Consider the following 12,173-nt stretch of genomic DNA (forward strand, 5'->3'; position numbering starts at 1 on the left):
ATATATATGTATATGTATATATATATGTATAGAAAAAACAAATAAAAATGTATACAACAGTAGTAAAACATCTAATATTTCAAAATTTAGAAAAGTATATACAAAAATGCAGTAATTGCAAAAATATTGCAAAAATCATATACAAAATATATACTTAAGGATAAACAAGAAATTTCCCTCAAGAACAGGAATTCTAATTATTCAGTGCTCAAGATTAAAAATTGCACATCAACGAGGGTCTATATATCATACCATCTTGACATAATTACAAGTGCTGGACAACGTTAGAAGGAAATTATCCTCGGTGGATCAATCACACGCTCTTCAGCTCTGTAGTTCTAAACGCAAAGATTGAGCGTCATACCCAAGCCTTCAAATTACACTGAGTATAAGAGACCTTAACGCTACTGATATTTAGTTAAGATACTTAAGAGTATCTTAACCATAATACAATGCATGGACCAATTAGTTTTATGATAAAGTACACTCTATCGGTAAACTTTACACTAGCTGATATTTTAACCAAGTGTTTTAACCATATAATGCATGAACTACTAAAATTTTATACACTGCAGTAGGTAAACTTACTGCAAACTGATATTTTAACCAACTGTATCTTAACCATAAATACAACACATGGACCACTCATTTTTATATTTACACCAGGTAAACTTACTACTAACTGATATTTTAATCACGAGTATGTTAACCATAATAAATGCATTGACTACTCAGTTTAATGGTTAAAATATGCTAGGTAAAACTTACCACTAACTGATAATTTAACCACTGGTGTCTTTAACCATAATACAGCTCATGGACCAGCTCAGTTGAATGGTTAAAATACATCCGGTATAACAGAGCTTATGCTAGCTGATATTTTAACTGTGTCTTAACCATAATACAACGCATGGTTAAAACAGACCCTATACAGGTAACTCGTATTTTAAACAACACTGAGTTATTTTTCTATAATATAATGCCAACCTGTGAACAGATGAAAATATAGTACCAGACGGTACATATAATATGCTTGTAGTGTTCTTGTGGGAAATTATTGTTTTTATTAGAGGCTGTATGGATTTAGTTTTGGTCTAGAGGGACGACATGACTTATTTCATTTATTTTGTCCAATAATGGTACATTTTAATATCATTTTGCAAAATTGACCTAGATATTCAAACCCACAGTCCATCGTATAATTTGATCTCTCTTGTCATTTATATAACATATGAACATAGCTTGTTAAATTAAATAATAAAATAAATATTTTCAGATTCTGTTAATTTTTTATTTTCAGATCTCTCCATATCTGCAAGATAGTGTTTAAATTTGGCGAATTTTAGTTTTTTATCAGTTTTTTCTCTCTCATTCCCCCCTCCCCAGTTTTCTTTTGTGTTTGTAGCCATCTGTCTTTTGGAAGTGTATTCGTCTTGTATGAGCCCATCCTCTTCAACACAAAATTGGGCGGATTCAATCAAAAGGCATTTATTCATCACTGCAATCCTAATTCAAAGCCAATATTTGATTTTATTTTATAAAAGTCACCCTTAGCTACTCGTTCAAATTATACCCAGAAATGCTGGTATGTGAAATTGGGCATAAAATATGGGGTACGGCTTATATTGAAGTGAGCTTATGCTGAAGTGAGCTTATAACTGAGGTACCCAAGGAAATATTGATAAGTTCAATTGTCGCTATAAAGTTGGACATTAAAGTATAGTTGCATGAAGTATTGTGGAAGTGTTGCCAAAAGCAACACCTCCAAATCTACGGCTCTTACCTAAACTCATGATTCTAATTTTAGAATGCCAAGATTAAAAGAACATAATTTATTAAGCAATTAAATGCCAATTATAATTACTGCCAACTTAAGTTACATGCGATCCTATTATTTTTTTCCCCTTAAACATCGATCTCTGTTGCAAAATGTATAAGTACTATCAGGCTTTTTTGTATGAAGTTCCATTTTACTTTAGATACACTAGCCAAATGTGGCCAGCACTGAACAATTTTTTGTCTTCTAAACTAAATTGCCCGTTAGTTACGATTACATTATTTTTTACTGTAAAGGTTAAAGGTTATATACAGGTCTGTCTACAATTAACGACTGTTTTTGGGACTTGGGTTTCAATGGTCTTTAGCACCTTTGGTCTCTTATTGCAATAAATAAAGATAATTTTAATATCGGACCACAGAAAATTATCTTTAATTGGAGCAGTCTTTAAGTAGACGGAGTCTGTACTTTTCTTCTGTCCATTTACCCTTTAGATTCTGTATACATAATTTAACTTTATCTTGTATTTGTATTTGTTCCCTGAAAGTTTCTTTTTGATACTGTTTTAATATTTCTTTTATAGGCATAGAGTTATAAATTTTAGTGTACATTTAACATTTTTTTAAATATCTTTTCATTTGTACAATGCAGGATTGGCCGCTATCATTGGTGCAATTGTTCATCTGTAGGCCTTTTCCCGTCACTGGCAACTTTTTTATGTCATTGTTAATTTATTGTATATTTGCCTATGTGAAGTCGAATGAATAAATAAAACATTTTAGTGCAATCTGTGTATTTGTATGGAGTTATTAGCAACTGGAAGCAAATTTTGTATGCATCTTGTGCATTACAACAATAAAGTTACTTTGTATCTAGTATCTTGTATCTCATTTACGACATGTAAAAGGAGGGTAATATTTTTGAGTAGCACTATAATTTGGAGTTTCTTTTGTTTTTTGTTTGTTTTTTATCCGAATTTATATGGTGCCTTTCACATTCCAGAGAATATACTAATGTGCTGGCATCAGTATTCCCCTGGTCACCAGAAATATTTCTTGTCTTCCGTTCCATAGTCCTTGCTGTTACAATGATGGGATTTTTTTTATCAAGAATGTCTGGTTGTTTACAGTATAAAGCATCATCCTTTTCTCATACTTCTCGCCATTATACACTTTGATAATTAGGCATTTAATTATCTTGACAGTTTGCATGATGTAAACATGTACAAATATTTACCTATTATAATGACAGTTTGGCCCTCAAAAAATTGCATTGTAAACTTGTAAAAATCACCGATGCAACTCAATTGTCTATACAAATTGCAAAGTCACACTTGATGATGTTAGGTCAACTTACATGAAGCACACCAGTACTGCTAGATTGTTAAAAATCTTGCAAAGTTTGAGCGGGAAGACCACAAAGTAATTTTTTAAGTCAATTGCATGTTGATTTTAAATTTGTCTACAAAGTATGAGGATCTAATTAGCTTTTTTTAAAGAAATCACAACAGATGAAGTGCATTGCTTTGAATTTATTTTTAACTATATATTTTTGTTAATTACAGCACAGACCCTACACAGGGTCTGTGATTATAGCATACACCAGTAACAAGATTGCAACAGGAAATTGCGGGAGTTTGTATAATGCAATTTTTAAAATAGAGTTAAAATAATAATATATACAACATATTGGCATTCTTGTGCAACGTTGAGAAGTAACATATTTTCTCTATTTTACTACTACGGCAATATAAGTATCTATTAAGAACTATATCACGTCCCTGTGCGGTAGATTACACCGCTGGTGACTATAAAGTTTTATCGTATTGTATCATATAATATCGTGTAACTTATTATGTTTGTGTTTGTAATATAGATGAAGTGATTACCATTTCATTCTATAGTGATTATATGTGCTGATGGCCTTCTTTGTCATACGTGAATAAAAAACATATTTTGTAATTGTGTGTAAATGGAAATAATAAAGAAAAATACAAAAATTGAAAATTTAGTTCATCTTTGGTCTAGTACTCGGATCGTCTATATGAATGTTAAAGTCACCAGTAATGACAAGATTTGAAGATAAAGAATATTGTTCTAAAAGGGTCGAAAAGTCAGAGAAAAATTGCAGAGTGGGATGAGGCGGAGGTCGGTAGATCTAAAAACACATATTTTTTCAACTTTTTAATTTAGTTTCACTAACAGTGCATGCATTGGAACCTTGTTTATAGCAATTTTATTTTATTACATAAAAAAAAAATATTGAGAAGTAATCCATAACAAAAGCTCTATATGAACTCGATTTTGCTGGTAGCAGTGACCTTTCTGATATTTAAATGTAGTCCCTTTCCGATGTTGTCATCTCGGTTGTCAATGTTTTGTTACAATATTGTGTAGGAAACTGTAGTGTTGACAGATACAATACTGTAGTGTTGACAGATACAATACATATCAAAATCTAACTGTCTATAGGTTGCTCAATCTAAAATAATACAGATTAACTATGTGCAGAAATTTCATGTTTCACAAATTTGACATTTTTTCTGAGACCTCCTCCTCCTAGGTGTTCTCAGGTATTCACCCTTGAAATGTTTTCTCTCTGCCCTATCAAGGTAGTATTTTTACAAGTATATGAATGATCCGTAATTTTTTTTGACGATGCCTTCAGACTGTCTGTCATCCTACCATTGTGATTTATCTGACCATCTGACAATGGATGGTAGCAACCAATATAGCTAGTTTAATTCAAGAGTCGAGAAAATATATATAAGAATGATGCTTATCATATACTGTACTGTAGAGGATGTTAGTGTCTGATTAGTTGGAGAACTACAATAGGTCACCTATAGGCCATTTATTTTTTAGTTGACAGTATAAAATTTCAAGGGACCCAAATTTGAAGGTGTCTCCCCGAAATCTTGCTTCCTGTGCTCCCGCAAGCAAGCAAGAATCTCCGGGAAAATAACCAATTTTCCGCAAGATTTCATATATTTACATGTTTTTACATATATTGTCATCTATTGTCTCACAGCAGTCAGTGCCAATGAGTGTCATACTGTGAGATATTTTACTTTAGTAACTTTGCTTATGAAATTTCCACTTGTATTTGATTGTTAAAACATTATATTATTGTATTACTTGTAAATTTATTTGTTTAAAAAAAAAATTAAACGAAATTGTCATTTTCGTTGTTGCTATAGAAATATTATATCAACATTTCCTACACCAACTTTTGCCCTGTTGTTTAGATCATTTTAAACCTCTTGATAATTACCCATGTGCTGATTGTTTTTTTACCAAGACATTAGCACAAGTCGTTTAGTATTGGATTACATGTACATGGATTCAAAATATCTTAAAGTCACGCACATCTGCAAGTGATCGTTATGGGAAAACACTTGTAACATTGCAATGCTTCTATTTCAGTAATTAAACTCTTTACAGGCACGAGGCCCAAGTGCCTTTTATATTTGATGAGACAAATGTATTATAATCAAACTGATATTCAAAAACTGAATTTCTGTGATAATGAAGATGTATGGTGCCAATGGTGCGTGCAAATATGGTGGTGTATGTGCGAACATGGCAGTGTATATGCAACATGAAATTCATGTAACGTTTTCAGTAAATTTTTTTTTACTTCTGTTTGGTTTTTTTTTCGATGTTTTAATATTGTGCAGTAAAATACCTCAATTATATGATATAAATATGCTGAGAATTTATATAGATATGTTGTGAACTTTTTATTTATTCATTCTGAAGTAATTATAAGTAAAATACATTCAAGGATAAAAGCACAAAAAAGTACAAAAAAGCAACTTATTTCCACTGTGGTCCCTAAATGAGAATACTTAAATTACAGAATAATACATAATCAAAACAACAAAGTCAAATTCAATAATCCAAAAAAGACATCATATAAATAAAGCTATGTATAAACATGACAATCTATAGTGAAAACAATAATGGCATCTTATGTTTTAAAAACTTTGTGTGAACATGTTGGTTCATTAACGAGTGTGACATTTTGCTATGGATGTTCATAGTGTCAAACTTGATGCCTAGAACATAATGGTGTGAACATGACATTCTAATGGTGTGAAAGTAGATGGTGCGAAGCGATGATGCCTTTGTTGCGTACATGTCATCTTTAGTGCATACCAGTACTGTATATTCTAATAATAATGTGAGGATGATCGACAAGTACAAGTGCAATTTTTTGCAAGGCCAATCAGCATACTGTAGGCCACATGCAGCCCGAGAGTGATGTTTTTTTCGGCCAGCGAAGATGAATTTAAAAACCATATGTGTGCGACCCGCGAAGCAGTATTGACTAGAAAACACCTTGTTTTTTATGGTTTTTTTTATGTAAAAAGGTAGTACGTGATTAAACACTTTAGAAGTTTTGAAAAGAAACCCCTAGAAATGATGGGAAGGCTGGGAATGTATAATCCCCCCAATTACTGTAGTTCACATCTTCCCCTACCTCCGACTGAAACCGACCTACTCCCCTGGAAATTCTCTCATAGAGTACTCAAACCACCACCCCAGCAAGTTCCGAGAGACCAAGTCTGATTTTTCTGAGTTACATAGAGCTTCCTACATGTATATGATCTTTCTTTCATGTTTTTTTTTTTTCTTCTTTTAGGGTCATAACATCTTTTCAAGTCTTTCATCCCAGGAATACAGTGAGGTGATGAACATACTGAAGCATGCAATACTTTCCACCGACCTCACCACGCATTTCAAGTAGGAGTTTAATCTATCTTTTTTTTTTATCACTCTCAAAATGTCAAATTCTTATTGCCATATCCATCACGATCACGTATTATGCCCCTATCCCCTCGAGATTTCATATTTGCTTGAATGCCCCGCTTCAAGTAAACCCCCATCTCGAATCTCGAATAAACAGCCCTTCCTAAATATCATTTGAAACATGCACATCAAGTTAATTTTTCTCTACAAAAAAAAATTTAAAAAAAATTGCCAATCAGCCACATTAGGGCCCACTCACAAAGATTTTTTACTTTCTGAAAAATAGAAAAGCTTAAAACCAATAATCTGAAATACTGCCAAATAAACTGTACTTAATAATTATCAAAGGTATGTTGAAATTATCCTTATAGAAATTTTAAGAGGTATAAATACTATTTATTGTGGTTTAATCAATTTTGTACACGAAGCACCACAATATGCCAAAATTATCAAGATGAATTCTGAAAATTAGTTAATGCCTACAGTTTACTTCATTTGGAATAATATTAACTGATAAAAACCAAAAAAATATCCCCCTTGATTTGACCTCCCTCTCTACTGAACAATAAGATCTCCCTGAGAGAATAAATATGGTAATGCAATGTTTGGTGCCAAGGTTGGCTATCATCAGCGGTATATCCACATCCCCATCCCCATTTGCTCCCCAACCCTCCATTAAGAGTGTCTAAGTAAAACAATCATGATCAAGTAGGTAAAAATTGCCTCAAATTACCTTATTTTTTCAGCTAGCACCCCCCCACCTAATCATTGACTACCACCATGTCGCCTTCGCGCCTCCCATCAGCCTTTCCCCCAACCCATTTCAAGACCCCACCGGCTGTTTTCTCATTGCCAATTCTTGTTTTACCATTATTCTCTGTTGCCACATTATATTCATAATTCTTGGTTGTCTTCTGCTTGATTTCCCAATAAATTGCCTTCCAGATTATTATGTATCAAGTATAATCAATATAAAACTCTTAATAGCCCTGTGTACAGCAATCTTAATTTTTCATCGTCCCCTTTGTCTCATAAAACTAAATCTGTCCTGAGTTCTTAATACCATAGTTACTATGGTTAAAAAATTTGTCCAAATTATCTTCATAAATTTTCATTGCCACTTTTCTAGAGCATTATTCTCATTATGGCTTAGTTGTAATAAAGTGTCCATGATTCACTTTCGTAGCTATGCACTGAATAAAAATTGAATTGGAGAAGTGCTCTTAAAATTATAAAAAATAATACATAACCTTAATCGTTTGTTTGGTGACTTGCTGATATTACTATCAGTGACATCATACTTGGGGGCTGATCTGGGGTAAAGTGTCAGGGACCTTGTGCCCCTGGGGTACTGACCAAAAAAAATATGAAAACAAATAACAAAATTAAAAAATTAATTAATTTGTTTAAAGCTGTATGGTATTATCAGCACAAAATCAAGCATACCTTTCTATAAAAATAATTGTTTTATAATTGTTACAAGTCCCTTTGCACATATGTGGCAAAGACAAGCAAAACCAGTCACTTGTCGCAAATCCTGTTTTGGAGATAATGGCCAAAACGTGCTGGAATTTCAAAATTTTGGAAATTTATTTTATTGCACTAAACTAACCTTTATATGTCTATACATCATACTATGCTGTTATTTTCCTAATTTTCAATGTTAAAACAACAATTTTTAACGATTTGGTGATGGTTTCTGCCTAAGAAATGCCTGAAAGCTTAAACTTTGAAGGCTGATTTCTCAAATATTGTTCTTTAAACAGCTGTAACTTCATAACGAAATGTCGGATTTAAATGATTCTTTTACCATTTTATAGCTCTCATTTTACTGTTAAACCCTGTATTAATAACTAAAAATTGATTTTTGCGACAAGTGACTGGTTTGGCTTGTCTTTGCCACATATTAATTAAAAGAAGTTAATTTTAAAGAATACTATTAAAGATATTTTTTTATAGTCTATGATTTTTTTAATAACGTAACTTAGTAAATTATTCCTCATTTTGCTTGCAAACTTACCAATCAGAAATCCCCACTACTAGACCAAGGCTCCCAAATTTTGTGAGCTGACACTTCTTATTGGTCAGTTTCTTTTCTTAATGAGGTTCACTTTAGTACTTTGATTCATTTGACACCATCAATCTTCACTGCACCTTAAAAATGCACAAAAAATTGAAAAAAAAAATTGAAAAAAAAAATCTCAGTTAAAGCTAGGATTAAATTCCGACCAGAAATAGTTTCAAATACTGAGACATTTTACTAAAGAAACTGTTGATTGCCAGCCAATTTAAAGGGTTATTCAAAAGAATACATGAAAGGTATTAGACTGTCCATTAATTGATGTGGAAAACATTTTCTCATTTATGTTTAATTTATAAGTTAACTTAAATATTCAAATTAGCAGTTCAAATATGGAATTATTTTTTTTTAGACAGTATCTTATTAACCTGCTCTAAAGCCCTATCCAGAATATCAAATTTTATTTCACAAAAATATGCCTAAATATGGTCATGATGACATCACATCCTGATCATATATATATATATATATAAGCACATCATGACTATCATAGACATACGACAGTGTTTTTGTAAAAAAAAAAATATATATAATCTGGACGTAGCAAAGTCTCTGCCATTTAATTAGCATTCTATTTTAGTTTGAGACATATCAGCTTTAAATCACATTGATGCCATCAGGGATGCAGTATATAATTGGTCTATCAATTTTATTTCATGTTTTATTATGACATAAGCATCTCCATGGATAGATACATACACACATTAAATATCCATCAATATAAATATTTATTTATAGAACTGAATTAAATTTGTTGTGTGTATATGTGCGTATGTGTAAAAATTGAGAATGTGGAATTCCTATTTCAATGAAAACTTGATAGTGACTTTTAGTATTTTAACCTATTTTTGCTGCCATGGGGAGGGGTCCGCCCGCACACATAACCTAAGCCCATGCCATATGCTGTTTCTTTTTTGTCAGTTTGAACCGATCGCCATTAAAACTATTTGTCCATCTGCATCTCAGAAGTTGACAACTCATTTTATCATTTTTGATGCACAGGTTAGTGCATGATGGAGTTTTACTAAAGATTATCTATACAATATATATTAATATTTACTTGATTTTTTTTTTGTTTACCTATAGAGTTAGAGACCAGTTTTTTAAACTTGTAGATTCAAAAGCGGATTGGATTATTTCACAGAATCGAGAACTACTACGGTATGTATGGAATATTAGGCTGTGTTATTAAAAATTTTATAAGATATAAAAAGGTACAATAGCTGAGTACACACCATCCTTACCCTCACTTCCTCCACGCAACCAATGCCGTAGCCAGCTATTGGGACAATCCCACACAATTTCTCTATTTGGTCCACAGAGAATTGGGTCCACATTTTCCCAAATAGGTCTATAATTTTTCAGGCACGAAATGAGTCCACTTTTTGAAAAATGTGTCCAGATTTCTCATATTTTGTGTAAAATAGGTCAACTTTTAAGAAAATGTGTCCCCATTACCGTTGAACTTGCATAAGTCGACTTTGCCTAACTCTAATAATTTAAGTAAAACTTATTTTACAATGCCAAATTGTTGTATCTATTAATTAGCAATCGATAAGTCAAATTTTTTTACAATTTTTCAATGGCATTTTAGATTGGACTAAGGCGAGTTCAACTGTATTTGAATTTACGCGTAAAGTGGGTCCACCCCGATATAATTGTCCCGCACTGTTTGAAAATCCTGGCTACGGCATTGCACACAACACCACCCTCCCCATCATTAATTACATAAATCACTGTGTGCTATTTTTTAGCCATTCCAAGGCAGAATAACGTAACTTTTGCATGTTTGTAACTCGGCAACAAAATGATGTCTCAAAATCGACAAGTTTGTCTACATTTTTTTTCCACGAGACTGCCGTTTCGACACCATGATTACTAGTTATATGCACTTTATAAATCTCTTACCATATTTGAAAAATATATTTAGAAGCATAAGATTTTTATGAAAACATATGCAAGATTAAAAGACATTGAGGATTTATTTACAATATGGCTATTTCGTGACTAGCACTTATTTTTAAAGTGCTTTGTTGAGACGATTTTGATTGCGAAGACAATTTACAATTTTACCTTGGTTGTATGGTTGACAATAAATGACTTTTGACCTTTACTTTGGTACACAGTAACCAATGATAAACACGCCATCATTAAAAAGATATTGTTGATAAACTTCTGTTATTATGTCATTCATTCCAGCAAATGCAAACAAATTACTGTTGAGATATAGCAGAAGAGCACCTTGTTGATTTAGTGTTAGCAACTGTAAATATTTATCAGTTCTTGATTTATTCCAATAGGAGTATGCTAATGACAGCATGTGATGTGGCGGCCAGCACCAAGACGTGGAAGACACAGCAGAAGGTAGGGCTTTCTTCCTCAGACATTGTTATCCTACATTGGCAGTGGTTCTGTGAAGTGATAAGCCTGTAGCGAGCTAGGTTCAATGGGTTTGAAATACCCCCCTTTTTTTTCCAGAAATGCCCTATTAAAATAGTTGAATATAATACCATTTTCATGGAAGTGATAGGTAAAAAAATTTAAAAAAAGTTGTTGAAATAAATTTAAAAAATTTTGTTTGGAGTGGCATTACCAGATATCTAGGGGTTTGGACTTAAAGTGCCCTTTTGTAAAACCAACCCCCTTAAATTCTTCTGTACCAGCTTAAAGCTCAAGTTAAGCCACATTTACACTAGACGCGAATACGACGACACGATATGTATGCGTGCATTGTTGAAGAATGCAAACTATGCGATGATATGTCATTGTTGTGTCATTATCATGTCTATTGAAAATCTAGCTTTAGCCTTACATGGCGAAAATTACATCACAACAATGATTTTAGGCAAGATGAATATAAAAAAAAAGAATAATTATTGAAAACTCATTTTTTTAAGATTGTCGGTGGAGGTTTTATGAAATACAAATACAAAAGTTTACAATGTTTTGTAACACAGCATAAATTGGACCCGTGTTTCTTGGCATCCTGCTCTATTGAGCATTTCCACACTAATGCCCTTGTTCTATTCTCATTCAAAATTCCTGGATCTGCCTGATTATTATATTCGTTGCAGTGTTTATTTGGGAGCAGTGCATATTACAAATTATTTTGATTATTATGTGCCTAATATTTGAGAGGCACTTCCATTATTTACGGTACTCCTTCATACCCTGTGCAAGCATTTATACTGTTTTATTAAGCCAACAAACTTCGCTTCGCTGTTACTGGACAGCAAGTCTGAGTGGATCATAACACAATCAGCAATAGCTCCATTGTACTTATAATTTCGTCAACAGATATGACAGCTATTTAGTCATACCCAGTGTAATGACAAAAAAAAAACATAACTCCTTCATACCCAGTGCAATTTGGATGATAAAATGAGAGATGCAGTGCAAGAGTCCTCTAATGGCCATTAGGTTTTTTGAATTAGTTATGTTTTGTATCACGGTGGTATGTACTAAAGATGCGTAATTATGGTTTATTATAATAATCCATATTTCTAACATGCTGTGAAAACAATTTTCACATATTTAGTGTTGTTATAATAATAATAATAGT

General features: G+C 32.4%; 1 protein-coding gene across 1 annotated transcript in view; it reads left to right on the forward strand.

Annotated features, from left to right (window-relative positions):
* Nucleotides 1–12,173, forward strand: part of LOC117115184 (dual 3',5'-cyclic-AMP and -GMP phosphodiesterase 11A-like) — a 91,843-nt gene that overhangs the window by 77,834 nt on the left and 1,836 nt on the right. The window contains exons 13-15 of the mRNA XM_033258892.1: nucleotides 6,425–6,525; nucleotides 9,698–9,772; nucleotides 10,912–10,975. Of these exons, the coding sequence (XP_033114783.1) occupies nucleotides 6,425–6,525; nucleotides 9,698–9,772; nucleotides 10,912–10,975 (240 nt within the window). The remainder of the gene's footprint in view (nucleotides 1–6,424; nucleotides 6,526–9,697; nucleotides 9,773–10,911; nucleotides 10,976–12,173) is intronic.

This window comes from Anneissia japonica, unplaced genomic scaffold (genome assembly GCF_011630105.1).
Source record: "Anneissia japonica isolate Jap-2015-1 unplaced genomic scaffold, ASM1163010v1 scaffold6997_len847652_cov182, whole genome shotgun sequence".
Lineage (NCBI taxonomy): Eukaryota > Metazoa > Echinodermata > Crinoidea > Comatulida > Comatulidae > Anneissia > Anneissia japonica.